We start from the raw sequence: 22,476 nt of genomic DNA, 5'->3' as shown, positions 1-22,476 counted from the left end.
GTCAACAACAATATGCCAGGCCAAAGCGCCACAAAATCATTTTTCGCAAACATTTTATGGCTCTGCTCTGTTTATTTTTTTCATTCTACGCTTCTTTTTTTTTGTTAGGATCCCCAGCGCTATTTAATTGCCAATGTTGCACTTTAAAGCAGCTATCAACAACGTGATATGGCAACAACGGATTTTTTGTTTGTGTTTGCATGCAAACATTTTTTGATTTACTGCCACAAATAAATTTATGAATAAGCAAGCAGCATAAACCCCAACCAAAAATAAAGAAAATAAAGAAATAAATATATATGCATATAGATAAATAGATTTGTGCAAATTTTGTTGTAGATTTGTTTTGGCAGCAGCGCAGCTGCGTTGCGGGCATTTTGATGGATTTATTCGGGCGTAAAATTGCATTAAAATGCAGCGCATGGGCGGCGCCGGCACACGCGGCGTATGCGCAACAATGCAATTAAAAGTGCCAGCACTCGCTGCAGCTGAGGCGTTAATTCCAGCAATTTACCAATAGACAAGCAGCAGCCCAAATGGCCCCAGGCTAAACGTAAGCAAAGCGATGCTCAGCAAGATCGTCAAGCGCCAAGCACTTGCCACACGCCGGCAGCGCAGCTCGTCCAGCGTCAGGCAGCGACGGCACAAGGGGCAGCGCTTCGCGGACCAATCGCGTGCCTCGCTGTAGAGCTGCAAGCAGCTGCGGCAGAAGGAATGCTTGCAACGCAGCTGCACCGGATTGTGCAGACGATCCAGACAAAAGGCGCACAGCTCCGCATCCAAATCCACATCCACATCCGTTTGCAATACGTGGCTGCAACCATCAGCCATATTATAACTATTTGATAACTTGAATGTGTTTTAATGTGTGTGTGTATGTGTGTTAACTGAGTGTAAAAGTAAGCATTGCTTAGCTTTTGTTTTAATTAAAACTGTTGCCATAAATTTGTTAGGACACCTCTCAGCTTAGTTGGCATACAATTTAATTATATCAACGCTGAAGCCGAAGCTGAAGCGGCAAGCATCGAATGCAATTAGTAGTAGCCTTGTACAACTCAATTAGACGTTGACACGGCACGAGGGGGTCGGCGCCACCACCCAACAGACTAGACGCCTAAGTGTTTGCCATGTGTTTTGTCGCAGCGGCTCATCTCTTTCTTTTTTCGCAACATTTCAAGGCGAGACGACGACGCCGACGACGACGATGACAACGAAAAAAAATACAGCACTTTGCACTTTGAGACAACGACCGCAGAGCAGACGCGATATAAATCGAACTTAACAACGTGCAACGGCAGGAGGCAAGGAGTCAAGGAGGCAACGGCGGCGGCTGATGATGACACGCAGGCAGCGATTATTTTCTACAAGGCTTTTAATTAAGTTCCAACTGCAGGCAGGACACTAAAAGTCACGCCCCTTGACTAACAAGCAAACAAATTGAAGCGCTGACGTCACCCACACACACACATATATATAACTATATATTGTGTCGCATTAATGCCACGATCCGCTCAATTACGTGTGCTTGCCAGCAAATTGAGCAAAAGTTACTTTCTCTCTCTTGCTCTTGCTCTTTCTCTTGCTCTTGCGCTTTCTCTTACACGCGCGCTGCATTCTGATTGGCATGACAACAATTTGATTAAAAAGTTGCCAATTGCCACTGCCCACTGTACACTGCCCACTGTACTGCATTCAACTTGATTGTTTATTGTTTGGCAATGCAAATTTTCGTTGCTTTGTTTGCTTCAACTTTTTCCAGCTGCAACTTAAATTAATTTTACTCGACTTTACTCTAATTATGTTGCCCAATAGCTATCAAATTGTTTGCCTGCCAACAACAACAACAACAACAAAACAAACTGTTTATACAAAAAATTGGCATGGCTCTCGCTCTGGCGCTCCGACGTTCCTCGCACCTCTAAAAGTCAGCAGGTAATTAAACTCAAAAGATAAACAACTTCAAGCTGTAAGTTTGCACAAAAAGTTAGTCCAAATTAAATACGCAGCTGACGCGTGCGCCGACTGCAATGCCGACTGAGAAAACTGCACCCTGGCAAACTGATTTTCAATTAACTATTTACTTGCTAAATAAAGGCAGCCAACTAGTTAGTCAAGTTCTACTTAAAATTGACAGCAGATTGCAGCAATTCAAATGAAATAATAACAAGCAAGAAGTTTTAGCTTTTAAAATTTACAACTAGTTGAATGGCTTCAATATTTTTTGCAAACGGTATTTCTTATGAATTCAGCAACAAATTTATTTAACTGTTTCAAATGAAATAAATATATAGCAGAGCAAAAATTGGGGCTAAGCTGATTGTGAGATCAAATAAAAGCCAAAAATAAATAATTGCTCTAAAAGCTTAAAAATATTGCTGAGAAACAAAATATCACAGAAGTTGCATAACTAATTGGCTATTTTATAAAGACAGACCAAGAACATAAATAAAAACATCAGACTTAAGCTCGAACTTAAGCTTTGTTTAACATCCTGCGGAGTAAAAACTGCTAACTCAACAACATCAGACTGTGATATATGTGAATCAATTGAATTTAGCTTTAGAATTATAACAAACCGATCTTTAATTATAAATAAGCATAAATGCAGAAATAAATGTTTATTCACAGTCTTTTTAAATCAATCCTCTCTCATTTTCACTGAACTTTCCATTTACTAAATTGCGTACTTATTTCTTTTGCTCATTTCTATTTTTATATGCACACAATATATATCTAAATACCTTTAGCTGCACTTTAAGCGTTGAGGATTAAAGGCCAGGACAGAGCTCTGGGCAGGCATTAAGTCCGCGTGGATTTATCTATAATGCAGTTGGCTTATATTTTGAATTTAACGTTTTATGAGCGCTGTAGGCCCCAGGACGAGCCTTGGCATTTTCCCTTAGATTTTTTACATTGCGCTATGTAAAATTGTTTTGCACACGCTTTATTTTTATTTTCATATCTTCATTTTTTTTTTGCATATCAAGTTAGCTATGCGCTGCCTGCAAATTCTTTCATTATATAAGCCATGTTACAGTATCTCCGTTTATGTTAAAGGCGCGCGTGTTGTTGTTGTTGTTGCTCTTAGCTGCGCTAATGAGCTTTGTAACCGGACACGCTGGCAGCGACGGCGGTGTTGTCCTCATTTATGCTAAGCTAAACAACAGCAGCAGCAACAACTGCAAGAAGCAGATGAAGAAGCAGCAAGCAACAAGCCACAACTGTATCGTGTGCTTAATGGGTTAACGTGACGCTAAATGAATCATGAGCAAAAGTCAGCGGCATTAGTGAGTTAATGTTTCAAAAGCGCAGCAAACGGAAACCGGAAAGCAAGCGCCACCACCCAAACCAGCACCACCCAGAGCAGCAGCAGCAGCGCTTGAATCTCTATATATGCAGCATCTTTTATGCGCAGGCTCTAAGGACAATGTTGAGCTTATCAAACGCTGTCGCTTGCTAATTAAATGAAGCGTCAGTAGCTTAAATTCGAGCAACAACTATTGCTGTTTATTTAGCAATTAGCTGTTAAGCTAAATGCAGCACTAATTAGACTACGAACTAGTGTTGAAAATTATGAAGAGCGCACCTGTTTCTGTCTTTAGCGTTTAGCTTGGCCTTTGGCTTGGCATTGAGTAGCTCAGCCCAGCCCCTAAAAGTATGCAAAACCTTCACCCACTTTACCCAAAGAGCTGCAGCTCACGCTTCAATGCACTGAACAACAGTTAGGTATGCATGCTTGCATGTGTGTGTCTATGTGTGTGTGTGCGTGTGTGTGTTGCAAGAAAAAGTACTCGGCTGCAATTCAGCTAAATGCACTCAACCACACGGCTTCGGGTCCATTGTCGAGTCAGTTACGCTTTTGTCTGCCTTGTCTCCAAGCAGCGCAGGCTACGCTTGCGGTTGCTGCTCACACACACACTCAGATGTACACACATACAGCTAAAAGTAGGTTGCACATTTAGTTGCATTGTTTTTATTTTGCCTTTGTCTTGGCCACAATGCAGTCACCTGCGTAGCCACATTTGTGCCCATAAATCCATTTGGCTTCAATTTAACTAATTTGTCTGCTGATTTTCCTAAGCAATTTGCTTAGTACATAATAAATTAAGTAAACATTTTGGTTGTGCGTTCTGCTCACTGCGCACTCAAGCGCACAGCCTGTGATATCTTAAGCGACCTGCACAATTGAATTTCTTACAACTCGACTGGAGTCGACTCGACATTGCCTTGCCCAAAATATAATTTTGCCAATAGGCACATAAAAGATTGTTGACAACAGCAACAACTGCAACAACAACAACAGCAGCTGCAACTGCAGCAACATCCGCTTGCTAGCAAAACTATGCAAATGACATGGCTGGCAAAACTTTTGTAGTATCTGCTGCTGCTCCTTGCTAGCCACTGGCATTGGAGACTGCGGTGGTGCGGCCTGGGCTAAATTTGCAAATAGCTGAATAATATTTCCCAATGACATTATGCAAAGTGCAACGATTTGATGATTGCTTTAAATGATAAGCAATATGTTGACTACGAGCCGGCAAGCTGGACAAGTTTTCTTTCTCTTTGCATTTGTTGCCCATTGTTGATTTTTAGTTGAATAGCTTGACAATAAATCAGTTTATGCTAATGCCAGACACCGAGAGCTTCGAGCAAAATTATTGGTTACGCAAGTGTTAATGATTGCGTAGCGTCAAAGATCGATAAGTAATAAACGCAGCCAGTCGAAACAAAGCGAAACAAAAGCATTCAAAGTGCTGATAAAAATAGCTCTAAAGAAAACGTAAATTCAATTTAGTTTAAATAAATAGCTATTGTCATAATAAAATTGTAAGCTTAAGTGCAAAACGTAATCATTAATAAATAGAAACTGTTGCAGTTAAATCAAAATATTCAGCATTGTTTTACTTGTATTTAGAATGTGATCATTTGATTAAATAAGAACTATTTTCGCTTGAGCTGAGTTATTAACAATAATTCCGAACTATTAAAAAAATGTGAAACAAATTTTAGTCATTTAAATGGTTTTAATTGTATATAATTATTTTGAATTCAATCAATATGATAAGCTGAGCTAATTTATGATGTTTGATTATTTGGCTTCATAATTAATTATTTTGCATTAATACTTGGGCATTATTTAACTTTCGAAAAGTAACTTGAGTGCTTAGTAATCGCAATTGAAATTTAACAAATCAGCATTCTATATACAGGATTCGTGAGTAATCGATTTCGTAATGCCCTTGGCGCCACTGGGTGCTGGCTAAGCCGAAACTTTAAGCATAAGTCAAAAAGCAAAGCATGACACTTTCACAATTCTGAATCTGATGACAGGCCCCGACAACGCTTTGCCTTGGCTTTTTCTATTTTTCAGAGACCCTATGCATTAATTTCTACCTTCTTATAATGCAAGCCAAGCCCAGGTAAAGAAGCAGACGAGAAAAATGCAAGAAATAAGGTGCACTTACCGAGGCCGAAAAAAAAAACACAAGCAGAAGAGGCAAAGGCACAAAAATGATATAGAAAACAAAGTAAAGTCGGAGAGCGTTGCGAGGTGCAGCAGCGACTGAAGCATAAAGCAAAGCAAATTCCAAGCATACCTAGCTACGTTAAGGACTCGCACTCAACAAGGACGACGCTGACGATGACGATGAGCACGTCAAGAGCAGCCGAAAAAAAATGAAAATAAATTTTATACTATACACATTCGCAACACGACAAAAAAAAGAATCAAGCAAAACTAACTTTTTATTTTTTGGAGGCAACATTTTTTAGCTGTAAACTCAGGCGGAAAAAAAAGAAACAAAAGTCCACGTTGAAACACTTTGTTAAAGTTGTGCAACAATTTTGTATTTTTTTTTTTATTATTATTGTTACTATAGCTGCTTCTAATTGTAAAAATGCAGAATTACTTAACTTTGCTTACAGTTGCAGTTACAGCTTACAAAATGTAGTGGCAGCACACTTATAGGCAGCACTGTAGGCACCACAATTGCCATTGCACTTGAGCAGTAAGCAAGTTTACTTTATTATCGCTTGTTTGCACTGAGCCAAGAGTGTGGGCGTTAGCTGCCACTTAGTTGTGGCTCTGGCTACGACTCTTGGGTGCTCTGGGGGGTGTGGCAAATAAAAAGCAGAAACTTAACTTCCACAAAATAGAAAACGTAGCGCCGCTTGCTGCGTTTTTTGGCTTTTACGCTTTGCCTTTGGTCAAGTTGCTGGCTTTGTGCAGCAGCAACAGCGAATATAAATAAAACAATATAAGCCCAAGTATATATACAAGTTGGGCAGGTGAGAATGCTTAAAAGGCATAACAAATTATCTGCTAATGAGTTTGCCTATATTATAGCTGCAAATTTACAGGAATTGCTCACGAGCAAGAGAGAAATTCATGAACAGCAAAATAAAGCATTGAATTAAGTAACTACTAGTTGCAGTTATTATAAAATTAGGCAGCCTTAGTTGATTAGAGGCAATGCAGCAGCTTTAAAAATTCAATGTTTGGTCATAACTTTTGTCTTTCTTTAATCAAAGAGATTAAGAGCATTATTTAAGTGATTATAATTTTAAAGTTTCAACACCTAAAAGGAAATACAAGAAACACTTAATTTAAGCTGCTGATGACAGTTATTATTATTAACTTTTTTAATAACTGAGTACTCTGTGCGGATTAGCACAGACTTTTTAATAGCTTTGCCAGCGACTGCCTATAGTCAATATTAAATAAAAGCAGGAGTGTATTTTGCTTGAATTTACTAATTACTGCTGTTAGATTTTAGTAACTATATGATTATTTTTAAGAAGCCTTTTTTAAGTTAAGAAACTGTTAAAATGTGTAATATTCTTACTTCACATTAGCTGTGGCAGCCTCACATTCATTAATAAAATTGGCCAACTTTGATATAATTAAAAATATGGGACATAGTAGTGAATTTGTATCGATCAGCGGAATGAAATCTGACTGCAAAGCAAACCCCTAATAAACATATATCAATTATAATACACCAAGCATGCGATTGATTAGCTTTTTGTTATTGTAATTTAAATAATTCACAAGATTTGCTTCTTCTATAATTAAATGTATTTATTTTTCATCATCAGGCTGATTTTGTGAGTTCACTTGGCACAAAATGAAAATGTAAATTGAGTTTTTGTGACGCAAAGTGTATTATTAAGTCAAGTGGACTTCACTTAGCTGCGCTGCAGTGCGCGCTGCGCGCTGTTACAAGCACGCGTACTATTTGCTATCATAACACGCTGACAGCAGCTTCATCACAACAGTGGAGCACTGAAATGCAATTTATATAGCCAACATGGCAGCGTACTCAAGTAAAAGTGGCAGCCATAAGTAAAGCAAACAAGCAGGCAACACTACAACCGATAGCTGCAGCATATGTCTGTGTGTGTGTGTGTGTGTGTGTGTGAGTGAGTTTGCTATAAGCACACTCATAAGAAGTTTAATCTTATCTGCATGTATCGTAGCTGCTGCTGCTGCTGCTGCTGCCATTAAATGATTGCAAACTTATACTTGGGGCAGTGAAATATGATTTTTTATTGAAGTAGTGCAAAAGAGAGAAATGTTTGTTGCCCGGCAATTTACAAGAGTTCTTCAAGATCGAGCGGCTGCTGCTCCGCCGTTGTCTCCCTCATAAGCACATAGCCCAGTACCAAGCCAATGGCACACAGCACAAATAGCCAAAAGCTCATCTTACACCAAGAAATGGGCTTGAGACATATGTAAATGTAATTCAGTCAAAGTGTCAGTCAGTGTAAATCGGCAGTCAACTTACGCTATAGCGGCTATGCACTCTGCAACGGCAGAGCGGACAGGTGAGCTCCACACAATATCGACGATATTGATTCATGCAGAGCTTGCAGAACGTGTGAACGCATCTCAGCTTGACGGGATCGGTCTTGGGGCCCTGGCATATGGCGCATATATCTATCTCAGTCTCATTATTATTGTTGTTCTTATTTTTATGCAAGCTGCACCAGCGCAATAAAGCGCTCATTGTGTTTACTTAATACTTATATTTATACTTTGGCTTCTACGTTTTATAACTAATTTTAATATGACTAACTACGCCGCTTACTTTGATAGCAATGCTTGAGCTACACACAAAGCTTGCTTGTTTGTTCTTGTTGTTGTTGTTGTTGTTGTTGTTGTTGTTGTTGTGTGTGGACTTGTGTCGCGTTATTTTGCCCAACAAATTGCCAAAATGTTGTGTGCTAGCCCAAGAAATGTCAAATGCAAAGCCAAAAGCCAAGCCAAAAACCACTTTATGTTAAGTCGCTTATTTTTAGCTGCATGTGTGTGTGTGTGTGTGCAACGTGCTGTTGCAAGCATGGCAGTCAAGGCAAAGCCAGCAACTGACTAACGAAATAAATTGCTGTATCAGCTTCAAAAAACTAGTTGCTGCATATGTGTGTGTGTGTCTGGCGCTTAAAGAAATGCGCCAAGTCTACTAACTGAGCAGTTAACGACTAGCCGATGCGCTAGCAAAACCTAAAAAAAAAAATAATCATTTGCTATTTTCAATTGTGAACTTAGCCATAATTTTGAATGCAGCTGAGCTTTATGTAATGCAAGAAATATAGAAAAAACAGCAAGTAATTGTTGGTTCACTTACACTGCGCAGCAATGTATGCTATAGAAAATATTATAATTATATAAGCAATTGCTAATAAGAGTTAAGGAAAAACAACACCGAAGAAGCGCATATAGAGTATTTAATATAGCCTAATTATTTCATTTTTCTAATTTCTATTTATAAATATAAATAATATTATTCATTAGAAAATCTGATAATAGTATAGAACAATGTCTTAAGTTTAATTTTTATTTCTATAATATTTAAAAGCAATTTGTGTAACTTGTATTTCTTAATTTTTATAATAAAAATGTTAAAATACAAATATGATTCACCCGCTAATTAATATAATAATAAATTTAAATGTAATTATTGAACATTTTTATTTAAAATTTAGCATCTAACTTATTTGCTCAGGTTTATTTATAAGCCTAAACTTAATTTTTATATATAATTTTTTCAAGATTATATAGAAATTGATGTATATTTCATATATTCATATCAATTTTGTTGACACTTTAAATCCAAAACAACAGTTTCTACTTCAATTCTTTATTTAAAAGTAATAAAAATTGCGCCAACTGCAAAAAGGATTTGGAAAAAGGCCAATGCATGAAACATAGTGTATGCCAGTTGTGCTCTAAGCTAAGTCAGCGTGTGTGCGGTTTGTTTGGCTGCCACCTGGTAACGCGTACATGTGTATGCGTGTGTGTGTGTGTGGTAAGTGGGTTTACGGTTGCTGCTGCTGCTGCTGCTGCCACATAGCAGTTAATATTTTCTGCTATTCTGCGCTGCAGTGCATAATTTATGCACAGGTTTGAATGTGTCTGTGTGTGCGTTTGTGTGTGTGTGTTTAGCAAATGAATTTGCAAAAGCGCAAATCTCAGCGTATGTCACTAGCTGACACTGCCTTAGCAAAGTTGACTAAACAAAGCGAATTATCATTAATTTTAATGCCAGTCTGCTGGTCAGCAATGTTTGCTGAGCTTACTCATATGCATATTTAAATTATTAAAATTATGTGCAGCTTAATTGCTCCGACGAAAGCAGAGAAAGACAACAGAGAGTTGGGCAGAAAGTTTACAATTGTTCAAGCTCAAGCTCGTTAAAATGCTTGAGCATTGTTATTGATGGCCTCACCTACTCCCAGGCTAGGGGCTGCGTAGAATTGTCGCAATTATGACCCAAAAAACGGCAAAGCAAAAAAAAAAAAAATACCAGAGTCGAGAGTTATGCAGACTAAAGTAAACTTTGTTCGCACACATGCGAACGCAGGAATAATTAACAAAATTTGCACTTTATCGCAGTGAGTAGCAGCACTAGAGAAAGCAGAAGCGGCAGCAAAATTTAACGAGCGCTACAGTCTCTGACTTTCTATAGAGTTTTTGGTTTGGTTTCTGTCAGACTTTTTGCGCTTGTTCTTTGTGTTCTTCATATTTTTTTTTTTACTTTTTGTTGCCGCTTGTCATGTGACGGAAGCTGATTTGAGACAAACACAGTAACATATTTAGCCTGGACTAGCACACACACACACACACACAGAGAGACACAGTGACAAGGAAGCTGTGTAACGGCATTTTGGCATAAAGGGGAAATCGAGAAAAATGTGCTTGCTACAGAACGAGCAAAGGCGCCAAAGCAACATTCACAGGATACGCGCGTTGAGGCTTATGGCAGTCAAGTGCAATATGTGTTTGCGTTTCTGTATTAGTGTGTGTGTGTGTGTGCGGCACTCATAGAAGTGCTTTGAGTACTTAGCAGTTGTTTTTGTTGTAGTGCTTGCTGTGCTAGCTGCGCTGGCATGTGGCATTAGTCGAACGGCTGCGCGGCTTGGTAACTAAAATGCAATTAAGCCAAGCTGAAACAAGGCTTTTTGCAGCCACTGCGCTCAAGCTAAATCCAAAGCCTCGACTTCTCAGCGCGGTAATGCATACTCACTCAGCTCGCATACACATACACACATTGGCAGTTGTGAGTAAGGACATGCATTACTAAGCACTTTTTGCAATTATTCACATTTTCCTTTTAATTGGAATTTAAAGAGCTGCGCGGCATTTGCTTGCACCTGATTGCAGCTCAAATTCTTTTCGGACTCGCTCGCTCTCTCTCTCTCTCGCTCAATCTCGCTTTAATTTCTATTTAAATATTACATGCGCTGCATAAATATTAATTCATTCATTTTATTCATGACAACAAACACTTTGAAATGCAACTTAGTCAATTTGCATGCAGCTGTTTTTTTATTTTTGTTGCTGCTGTTGCATTTAATTGATTGACGGCTGTTTTTTGTATATTAAATGACGCCTTTAATTGAATGTGTATTGAGCAATGTTGTCTTATTTTTAAACGCGCTTATGTCCATTTCAATTTAAAATTAAAAGCAAAAACTACATTACGTTACATTGCAATGCAATTCATATGGTGGCAGAAAAAAAAATTTAATTAAGAGCTGTGAAGTGATGCATATTGCATGGTAAATGTTTGCATAGCATACAAAGTAATTTGTAGCTGCATTTATTTGTTTTTAAATAAATAAGCAAAGAATAGTGCATTGAGTTTGAAGTGAGTGTAGTAAATAGCGCAGATAACTATGCTACAAATACTATTTTTCATCAAATTTGATTAGAGTTTGACAATACTTGCATTAAAATGTTTAAAAATAACTGTTTAGAATTTAAAAGCTCATCAAATATATTTCTAAAAATATATACCAAACTAAATCATAATAAAATGCTTAAAAACTCATTATGCTGTTTGCCATTAACCACATTAAAATTTAATAATAAAAACATTTGCCAATCATACAACAACATTTTATACTCAAATTTACTGTTAACTGCATTTTTAACGTTTCACTGCGCTGAGCTGCAAAATTATAAACCTCTATGAAATTGCAATTTGCGCATGTTGACTGACAAATGTTTAATTAATGTAATGTGTGTGTTGATATACACTAGTGAAAAGTGTTGCTGAACTTACCTCAACAAAAGTGGCAACCAAATGTCCAACGCTTGCAGCATTTGCATATTTTTCAGTATTCAATTGCATGTTCGTTCTTTTTTGTTATACTTTTTATAATATGATTATAATTATTTTCTTTTTTTTTTATGTTTTGTTAGTGCAGTCAGATGTCATTTGAATAATTTTTAAAAAAGTGTCATTTGCTAAATGAAAATTTTGCGCTTTTCTTAATTTCTCTAACATAAATATATTGTTAATTACATGCATAACGGTCAGCGGTAGCGTACAGTAGTAACGTTTGTTAATTGCCTGGTTGAAAGGTGTTGGCATAAATTAAATGCAACAACAGTTGCAAAAACATTTAATAATAAATATAAATTATGCAAATTGCATTTGCGGCACTGTAAAAATAATATAAAAAAGATAACAGCAGCGACAAAAATAAGCAATTTACAAATTGAAAAACGTTCAGATAAATGCAAACTGTTGTTTAAAGAGTCTCGCAGTATTTTTCTATTATTTTATCAAATATTTAAATGTATTTTTATTTAGTTATTTTTGCACTTTCTTATAGTCTTTGTAATAAATTCACTTCTATTTCAAAAATAGTCTTTTAATTCAAACTTGTATGCGTGTGTGCGTGCGTCTGTGTGTGTGTGCGTAGCCAAACGAACTTTTGTGCGGCAGCAGCAGCTGCCACATGAGACACAGGCACACACTGAACGCAATGATATCAACTTATGAGCAACAAAATGCGTTGCGGGCGTTTTTATACCGACGTCGTCGCATCCAGCACGATGAATTTTCCGGCTGGGGATATGCAAAAAGAAAAGCAACGCAAGACGCACGCAAAAAAGGAAAACTCCACTCTATGAAAAGAGTGAGCGCAAAGCTGAAGAGCACAAAGGCATCGTCGGCATCGGTTACCCAACCCAACCCAACCCAACACACACACACACGCACACACTCTCAGGCATAGATGCAGAGATAAGGGCAGAGCAGAGCAGCGCAGCGCAGCAGCTGCGAAAATGGGGAAATGCTTAACAGTTTTACTGCTGCTGCAGCATTCGCTGTTAACGCACTCGGCTTGAGTGAGTTGAGTGAATCTCCAGGTAACTCATAAGCTGCATAGCTTAAGCAACTGAGGCTTAAGTGAATTGCATTTGTTAATAAACAGCAATGAATTTTAAAAGCGCACACTGATGTATTTTAGTTATGAGAGAGTTCAGTTGAGAGAGCAAGTTAGAGTTAATTTAATCGAAACTGAATATAGAGCAACTTGCATTTATTACTTTCAATTAGCTGCACATCAAATTTTAGTTAAATGTATGTGCAGCGCTGTTAAATTAACGAAAGAACAATTGAAGTCAAATGCATTTGGCAGGCAGTCGCAGCATCAAAGCTGAAGAGCAACATTAAGAGCGGACAGTCTGCTTAAGAGAGCGCGCTTATAAGCCTGATAGCTAAATAAAATGGCAATGAAGTCCTAGCACAAGTATTAATGTTTTTATATTTATTTAATTAGTTCTAAAATTATATGTTAATTAAGTAGTATTTTTATGCTAATTATTACATACTCTAATATAGTTAAATTAAGTGTACATATTTAAATATAAAAGCTAAAATATATTTTGTAACTTTGTTCATGGCTAAAAATATTTGAATATAAAAATGATTGCAGCAAAACTTTAGAAATTTTCATTAATTACAATATAAAATTCAAAATAAAATTTGAATAAGCATTTGAATGTAAAAACTATTTTTATTTCTGCCTATTGTTAGTTAAAATTTATAATTGGTGCGTTCTTTGATTTGAATCAAGCAGCATGGCAATGATATTAATGCATTTAAATAATAATTTTATAATTATTATTACAATCTAAAACTTGAATGCAGTGTAAGTTTAAAATTCGACACTGTTAACTTAGCTCTGTTAACTCTCGTTCATTTCTCGCTTAACCGCTTAGAGCGACTGTTAACCGTTTCGCTTCGCATGTTAAGCTTCGTGTCTGTTTCCCCTGCGTTCATTTTCATGCGCGGCTTGTTCCCCTGCATGATGCTGCAGTTGCTGCTGCTTTTAGGCGCTGCTTTGATTAAGTTTTTTCCTTGCGTTGCTTATTTTTTCTTCCTTTTTTTTTTGCACACAACTGCATTATGATGCGCTTTCTCTTTTGCACTGGCTGCCAGGCGCTGCCTTTGTCTCTTCTCAGTCTCTGTGTGTGCAGTCTCTAATTTACAGTTTCATTTAGCTAGGGTCAGACTATAAATAGTCGGCAACAGACATTGGCTGCCATTTGGCTTTCCATTTCGCAGACACGTGAGCACCACTCACACCCCAACTCCATCTCACCCCCCACTCCAGCAGCTAACTATAATACTTGCGCTTTACGCTTCGGCTGGCAAATCAAACACGAAAATCAAATTTTGTAAACAGCGTCTTGCAAGTGCCGCAATTTCCATCGAAAAACATACACAAAAGCAATGAAAAATTTGTTACCTTGATGCTTGTCGCGTGCTGGGGCAAACAACAAACTGCCAACGTGTTCAGCACTAGCACTTCCTGTTCTTGTTCTCGCTCTCGTTGCTGCTGCTGTTGTTGTTTCTGTTGTTGTAATGGCATTTAAATCAACCGCTAAACGGGCAATTTTCGGGCACGCCCCAAACACACACAGAGCGTTAAGCCAAGTCAAGAGCAGTCGCGTCGAGTGGAGTCAAAGTCAACTCAAGTGCTCATCGATGCGCTGGCTGCTGCGTCATCAGTTTTCACGGCGGCTCTTGCTCCTGCTCCAGCTCCTGCTCCAGCTGCTTTGCATATGAAAGGCCACAAAATCACTTAAAACGGCAGCCGTAGCTAACAATGGGCGATAAGCGAACGTTACACAAATTGCTAGCAGCCAAGCCAGCAGCAGCAAATCGCAACAATAGCAATGCTTTTGCGCCTAGCAGCAGGCAACGAATTATTTGCCAGTCATTCAATTAGCTATAAAAAGCAACAGCGTACAAGCGACTGCAAGAGCGAGAGGGTGAATGGGAATTAAATACAGTTTATTTTATTTGATTTGATTTCTTGTTTAGGGGCGAGCTGCGATTTCTAATTTTGATCTGTCAATTGCAAGTGCCCAAAGATCGATGGCAGCGATAGAAAGCTGACCACATTACTAGTCCTAGTATATTTGTATTATGCGCCAATCATGTGGAAGATTTTCGTCTATTGCATTCCGCAGCAGCAGTTTATGTTTAAATAAGCCCGCCAGCGCACAATTGAAGTTCACTTGCAGTTCATAATAGTTCACCCTCTCTCTTACTCTCTCTCTCTTTCTCTCTCTCTCACTCTCAGTCACGTGTTAAGCGCAGGCAGCTGCAAAAAGTTGCCCATTGCCAAATGCTCGCTCCTTAATGATGACGTTGAAAGTCCGAGCAAATGAGACGCGCATCGCGTGTTGCACACACACACACACACAAGCAAACAAACATAGCTATAAATATATGATTGTATGTGTGGCCAAGTCTGGTCAAGACAGCTTATGAGCTGAAAACAAGTAAGAAATGCCGACTTAAGACGCTATAAACTTCGGCTTATGAAGCGTGGAATTAAATATTTGAGTTGGCCCAACTTGGAACTAAACTTTACACACATCTTATTGCAGTGAAACGTTTATTAAAATATATACGCATAGAGCAAAAACTTAAAAAAAACAAGAACTTAGATTCAAAATGTATTTAATACTAAAGCTGCTAAATTTTAATTACGATTACTAAATAATTTTTGGAGAATAATATTTAAATTTATTTATAGGTGAAATATTTTCAGTTCCCAAATGATTGAGACAATTGCCAATTCGAAAAATAATTATTTGGCTTATTTATAATAATTGACAATAATCTTTTATTGTAGTAAGTTTATTTAATACTCTTTTACAATTATTGTGATGTTTTTATTTTGAGTTTATTGGGCATTGTTTTTAATATTAACATTAACATGCTAGTACCTCAACTAATTTTAACCCTTTCTTAAGCTTGAGATCAATAAATAGTGTAACAGTTTTTCTCATTCTTATAATATTTTTACTAATTTAATTAAGGTTGACTATGGGCATTTCACAGACAGAAAAGTAGTTAAAATAAATGAAGACAAACCTTCAAAGCTCAATGTTCTTTAACATTTAAAATTAAATTTATAAAATGAGATTGTTAAGCAGGCAGAAAATTGTTCTGCGAAAAATAACTCTAATATTTGTAGTTACATTATTAGTTTTGAATAATCTCAAACTATGCCGATTTAATTGTATTTAAATTATTTAAGCAGCTATAATATATTTCATTTTAATTTGTAATAATTGCAGTTACTTATCATTCGCTTAAACAGGAATGATTTAGTTTCAATTAAAAGCCTAACAAAACTGTTGCTCAATTGTTGCCTGTTATCTTCTAAACTTTGGGGATTATGCAAAAGCGTATCACTGCCCATGGACCAGCAATCGTTTGAACACAAGCTTGGCAATTCAATTGGCATTTCATTTGTCAATGATTAGAATAAATGCTCAACAATAGACGGCGGCAGTGGCATTGGCACTCACTGCCATTCAAGTTGGCCAGTGGCCATGACAGAGGAGCGAACGATTGCTCTGTGTGCAGTTTGTGCAAGGTAATGGTGTTAGCTGCGATTTGAGATTCATCAGAAACTCGCAAATTCAATTTGTTTGACACAATCTAAACCAATATTTTAGCAGCAGCAGCAGCAGCAGCGGCATGAACACGGACATGGACAATGGCACGCAAACGTAAACGTAGTAAGCCTGACGAAAAATACCAGAAGAGCAGCAGCTGCGGCAAATTATGACCACGAAAATAAACGAGTTGCTCTGGCGCTGGCGCTCAAGCTCATGCGGCGTAAAGGCAGCAACAGCAACAGTACTCAAACCACAGCAACAACAACAGCAACATCTAACAACAGCAGCAACAACTATGAAGTACATACGACGTGTATAGCTCAGAGCTCAGAGTTGTTGCTGTTGCCGTTGCCAGGGGCTGACAGCAGAAAACCAAAAATTTTGATTTATAGCTTGGGGCATAAACTGCATTTGACGCAAGTGCAGTGTGTGCGAGTGTGGCACGATGCAACGTTGCATGATACGGCGGTAGAGATGTATGTATAATCAAATGCCACTAGGCTACAAATGCGAGACGCGACTGAGTTGCTAGTCCAGCCATGTGAACGTTGACATGGCAGCTCAGCACGCGAAATTGCTTCACGAATGCCCCTGCCCCGCACACCCCCACCACCGACCACACACCTCTCTGCTCATTCCTCGCTCTCGCTCTCTCTATTTTTTTGGAGTCAGTGTGTGCATTTTTATGTTGTACGCAACGGAAGTGCGAATGCAATATTGTTCATGTGCTACATACACACACACAAACACACACACACGCATGCCTGCATATGTGTGTGTGCCTGTCTATGTATGTGTGTTTATAGCCGCTCTATGCGTTTGCTCGCAAGTAATGATGATTAAGCATTGTAATGAAATTGCAAATTGGCAGCGTGTAAAGCCAAAGTTTTACCCAATGACTCGACGTATGTGAGTGTGTGTGTAGTTAAGTTCTCTGTATGTGTGTGTAATTGTATTGTAGTTGAGTGCCGAGAGTGAAATAAACCACTAATAAGTCAAATGATGCGCATTTGTCGTCATGTTGCGCTCGAAGCGTCACTTCATCAAATTGCATTTTCATTGATTACAACTGCCAAAGCAGAGCCTTAAGTTTGGCATCCTTATAGAGGCACATGCCCTCAATTTTGAGCATTAAAAACGCGCAAAATATGTATGAGTTTCGTTTGAATTTGTTGTTATTTGCTATATTCTTATTTCATAACACTTAAATTTGCTATCTATTTTTTATACACTTTGACATTATTATAAAAAATTGAACATGGTGAAAATGTATGTAGCAGGGAGAAGATGGCGTCATATGTATATATTCTTGATCAGCAAGATAAACGGCTTCGATATAGCCATGCGCGTCCGTCCATTTGTCCGTTTTTCTGCATCTATGTAAGTTAAATTTGAATTAGTTTGGGCTTAAACTTCTTTATTCAAATATTAAAATGGAACTGATTTTACAAAGCTTAAGACGACCCTGAGCTAACTGTGGGCTTTCGGCAGCGGCGCTGGCGTAGTTGGTGGCGACGTCGGCGTTGGCGGTATTTTGTTGCTGACGGCGACAATCATGAATTCAGCATTTTATGTTGTTCACATTCTTAGAATCGTGGATCGGCGGATGTTACTTTGGTGGTCAATATTGTGCAACTGTTTAATTACAAAGTTGCAGTTGTTTACATTCTTGGAATCGTGGATCGGCGGATGTTTAGACTATTGAACTTTGGTGGTCAACTTGTGCAACTTTTTAATTGCAAAGTTGCAGATTTGTTTAAGCCACTGAACTCTGTTCGTGTGCTTAACAATGTTGCTGTTAACTTGTATAAGCAACTGCTGCTCAACAAGAATAAGATCTAGAGCTATGTATGTGCTTCTATACCAAGTCGCTTTGGTTTATTCAGTACAATGAACGGAGAAAAAACGTTAAGAAAAATTGTGTACAAATAGTTGTATAAATGAAAATCAAATCTAATAGTTGAAGTTTGAAAGAGAAATGGCAACTGAAAGCTGCCAAAACAGCTGCCAGCGAATCATGGTAAGCAATTCTGATAGAGTTTAAATAAAATCAATAAAAAAAGTTTAATTTTTAATTATTTTAAAACTAGGCTACTTTACACAGTTTATTTATTTATCAATCAACAGATTTTATAAACCTGATGCACGAATTGAACCTATAAAGCGCACAAATTCCTACTATGGGTTTACCTATTACTTTCATTTGAACATATTTGTGTATTTAAATATTTAGAAAATTTCCTATAATTATGTACGTACATTAATCCGTTTGGCAGGGGCAAACTCGAAAATATCCTATAGCTGGATATTAATATGGATAAGAAATGAAAATGTAATATAAGTGACTTTCTAATGAAATCCTTGAAACCAGCTGCAAAAAATGATTTACCTGTGGCTACTCCAAGTATTGACTTCTCCAGTGACCTTAAACAGGATTCTGTGCTTGCTGCTTTTGCCATGAAGACCAACGCAACTAAGCTGTGAACATTTTTAATTTAAATATTTTTTTCCAGCGAAATATTGTTGGTCTTCATGATCGTAGATATCCAAAGATAATTGACAATGCTGAATTGATTCTAGTTGCAAGCTGAAGTTAAGCTGAAGCACAACGTATGAGTCATAGAAATCTTCTATAGATTAAATATTACAAGATTGTTATGACTCACTCGTTAAGTACGAAAGCGTCGAAGGTTTAATGGACTTCACTCCTAAGGCATTGATTATGTGAAGTTTGCAATTATAAAAGTTGGTTGCGCCCATTTTCTTAATTTTGTAAACATGTATTTCCGTTGTAATTGGTTTTTCTTTTGTTAAAATATTTTTAGTATTACAATATAATATAATATAAGGACTCACGATAAAAAGTCCTCTTAACACCACATTACTATTATTTTAGATAAAAGTTATCAATACATAAAATACTAATTATAATTAATTTTAAATAATTTCTGTATTCCTTATTTTTTGCTGCCGACTGCTCATAGTTGACATTAATTAAATAAATAAACCAAATACCACAACTCAATTATTTCTTTTTCAAGTGATTGCGCTCATATTAAAGAAATCAAAATAAAAATAAGCAACGAATATTTTGTAGTCACATTAGCTGTTGGCTTTAATTGGTGCACAATAATTTCAAGTCAACATTTGTGGGTGTGCTATGCGCAAATATGTGCAAAAATAAATGAGTCCTGGCTTCGTTTGCAAAATTTCGCATAAACGCTGCAAATCCACGAAGCGCTCACTTTAAAATTTGTATATTAAGCAGTCGGAGTCATCTGCAAATGATTGTGTCATTCTGATGCAGTGAAACGCAAACAATGCACTCAGCACCATGCTAATGGTTGTCATTTAATTTGTCTAAAAAAATGTTGCTGTTGTAATTTTTTAAAAAGTAAATTTCAAAAAGTCAACACACCAGCAGCAGCGACAGCAGCAGCAGCGACGAACAGACAATGGCAAAGCTGAATAATAAAAATAATAATAAAAAAATCATTTGTTGGGCATTTGGGCAGCGCTTGGGGCGGGTCAGGTGGTGCCGCAAAGGCAAACAAGCTGACGAAAAAAAAAGGCAAAGTTACATAATCAAAATAATGACTGTGCTGGCATTGGCGGGGAGTGGCCGCCTCTAAGCCAAGACATAGACAATAACAATAAAAAAAAAAAGAAGAAGAAGAGTATAATAATAACAACAGCAACAACAGAAATAAATAAAAGCAATGACAAAGGTAAATTTCGTAATGCAAAATGCTTAGGCCTGAGTTGGGTTCGAGTTCAGTTCCTTTTTTTTAGATTGCAGGGCTAATCTCTCAAGTGGCAAATGCATTCAAATGAATGTCGTTGATATTGAGCAGCATATTTTGTGGCTGCAGCAATGCTGTTGAAGACAAGGACAACATTTCAATGGCAGACACACACACAGATACAGACACAGATTGTGCCACAAATAGTGGCAGCCGCAGAAAAAAATGAGACAACGGACGGGCGGACGGGCGGCTTAACACATGCACTTGAAATTTAATATCGCCATGCAGGCTGGCAGGCTTGGCAGGCAGGCCGAACGACAGAGCGAACGAGTGAGCGAGCGACTGTCGACTTAGCTGCATTTTATTATAGCATACTTTTCAGTGCTTTGCCAGCAAGGCCCTGCCAAACACACACACACACACACACACACACATACACACAATAATCCCTCATATTTATTTTTGCAAAATTATTTGCTTTGTCTGATTGCGGATTTGCAGCTGCAGCGTTTGCACAGTTACTTTGCTGTCATAGGGGCACGCCCCCTCGACCCAGCTCGACCCCCCCTCGCAATGAATGAAAGTTCTTTACGAGCATGCAAGTGGTATGTGCAGCCCCAAAGCACAGCTCCCAGGTATTCATTTAATATGAAAGCAAATTGCATAAAATCACACCTGCAAGCCAACTTAGCAGCTATCTGTAGCAGCAGCCCCCACCCCACGGCCAGTCAACTCTTCTCCGTTGCCTAGCAGCCAATCCCTGGGAAAAACAAGTCCACTCGCAGTCGTCGGAGTTACAGGACATTTGGACAACGCCAACGTGCAAATATCGACTCCACTGCCAGGCGCAAACAACTGCAGCTGTCCTTCGTTTCTACCCTGCTCCCCCGCCCAAGGAGTCGCCGCCAAACTCTCAAGCTGTAGCGCTGTTATGGCGACTATAAAAACACCTTTACGACTGCCCACAGCTCGACGCTCTCTCTCTTTGCTTGTGGCGCATCTTGACTGCATGCCAAAAAATACTGCAGCAAGTTGTAAGTGCAACTGCAACACAACTCGCTCGTGGCCGTGTGGCACGCGTAGCCGTGGAAGAGTTTATGATGTCATTCAGCATTTAATGCAGCACACAAATAAAGTCGCGTTATGTGCCTCTCACTAATTTGTTAGCTTGCTCTTCTTGCAACGACGCAGTAAAGTGAAATTCACAAGAGAAAAATACATAAATGTAATTTATTAGTTGTAAACTTAAATAATATACATACTATTTACACATTTCAAATAGCAGCATGTATATTATACATATATTTAATAGAATGTGTATACAATTTATTAAATAAATAGGACAACGACTTGCTCTTGGCAATTATATTATATAAATATTATAAAAATTGCAGAGATAATCATAAACAATGCAATTAGCACTACTAACTAAATAAGTATATAAAATAAAGTAATAGTACTTTATATAAAAAAAAAATATATCAAATACAGTAAAAAATTATTCATTAAAAGCTGTTCATTTATATTATTGAATCAAATATTCATTACTTAGGTGTTTTTTTAACTAAACTATCAATATTATTTTATAAAATAAAAAGCTTACCACATTTTTCTTTAGCTCTAATAACGCTTAAAATTGTGCATTTGAGAATTGCTGCTATTTTGCAGGTAAAATGTATTGAAAGTCTAAAATCGATTTAAATTGCATACACTTAGAAAATTCAATTGAGACTGAGAGAGCAGAGAATTGTAGTGAATTTCGCTTTAATTTTTCAAACTAATTGATTGATTAATCATGAATATGTTCATCGGACATTGAAGCTTAATTATTTCAGTTTCAACTGCATCAAATATTACACTTTGACTTTATTTTAAATTATTGCATACTTTATTTCATTGACTGCTACGCTTTTATTGAATAAATAATGTAACCAAGTGCTCCAATGCCAATCACTTAACAATTTTATTTAGCACAGCACATTGCTTTTAACTTAAAGCCCAATTCGAACAGGCAGTTGTACTTTTCTGTTTGAAAACTTCATTCATAAATAGCCCAGCCGTTTTCAATTAAAAATTGTGAGCTGTACTGTGAGTTGGCTGCAAGGCAGAACGTGGCACAAGCAGCTGCTACAGCAATAAACATATGAGCTTAAGCGGCAGCAGCCAAAACAGTTGTTGTTGCATAGATTTAGGCGCAGGCAGGCATATATATGTGCAAGTGCGTGTGCGTGTGCGTGTGTGTGGGTAAAGAGAGCTGCATATACAAGTAGCTGTCAGTGCCACGCCTAGACGCAGTTGGCACTTTGCAAAACGCCCCGACTGCGGTGGCAGTGGCAGTTGCAGTTGCAAGCTCGGCCATGTTGCTGTTGCTGTTGCTGTTGCTGTTGTCAACGCTTCGATTTTGCAGTTGTAGACAATAAATTTGTGCGCGCTCATTGTCAACTAAAATCAAAAACATAATTCAGAGCACACACATACACACACGCAAGAGTCTGTGTGAGCATGAAATTA

General features: G+C 37.7%; 2 protein-coding genes across 2 annotated transcripts; both read right to left on the bottom strand.

Annotated features, from left to right (window-relative positions):
* Positions 1 to 305: 305 nt before the first annotated feature.
* Positions 306 to 886, bottom strand: LOC108595747 (E3 ubiquitin-protein ligase RNF125). Its single transcript, XM_017981036.1, has one exon. The coding sequence runs from the start codon at positions 829 to 831 to the stop codon at positions 511 to 513; it is 321 nt and encodes a 106-aa protein (XP_017836525.1). The 5' UTR covers positions 832 to 886; the 3' UTR covers positions 306 to 510.
* Positions 887 to 7,532: 6,646 nt separating this feature from the next.
* Positions 7,533 to 8,084, bottom strand: LOC108595746 (tripartite motif-containing protein 43C). The gene is made up of 2 exons (XM_017981035.1): positions 7,788 to 8,084; positions 7,533 to 7,722 (listed from the first exon to the last, which is right to left on the bottom strand). Exons 1-2 carry the CDS (start codon positions 8,007 to 8,009, stop codon positions 7,594 to 7,596), a joined length of 351 nt encoding a protein of 116 aa, XP_017836524.1. The 5' UTR covers positions 8,010 to 8,084; the 3' UTR covers positions 7,533 to 7,593.
* Positions 8,085 to 22,476: the final 14,392 nt, after the last annotated feature.

Source organism: Drosophila busckii, chromosome 2R, assembly GCF_011750605.1.
Source record: "Drosophila busckii strain San Diego stock center, stock number 13000-0081.31 chromosome 2R, ASM1175060v1, whole genome shotgun sequence".
In the NCBI taxonomy this organism is placed as follows: domain Eukaryota; kingdom Metazoa; phylum Arthropoda; class Insecta; order Diptera; family Drosophilidae; genus Drosophila; species Drosophila busckii.
Note: the sequence above shows the minus strand (reverse complement) of the source record. Positions and strands in the feature narration are given on the sequence as shown.

Excerpts from the sequence above, each read along its gene's own strand:
- LOC108595747 (XM_017981036.1), bottom strand. The coding sequence starts at position 831 with ATGGCTGATGGTTGCAGCCACGTATTGCAAACGGATGTGGATGTGGAT.
- LOC108595746 (XM_017981035.1), bottom strand. The coding sequence starts at position 8,009 with ATGAGCGCTTTATTGCGCTGGTGCAGCTTGCATAAAAATAAGAACAAC. Across the intron at positions 7,723-7,787 it reads GAGTGCATAGCCGCTATAGC|CCCATTTCTTGGTGTAAGAT; the intron begins GTAAGTTGACTG and ends ATATGTCTCAAG.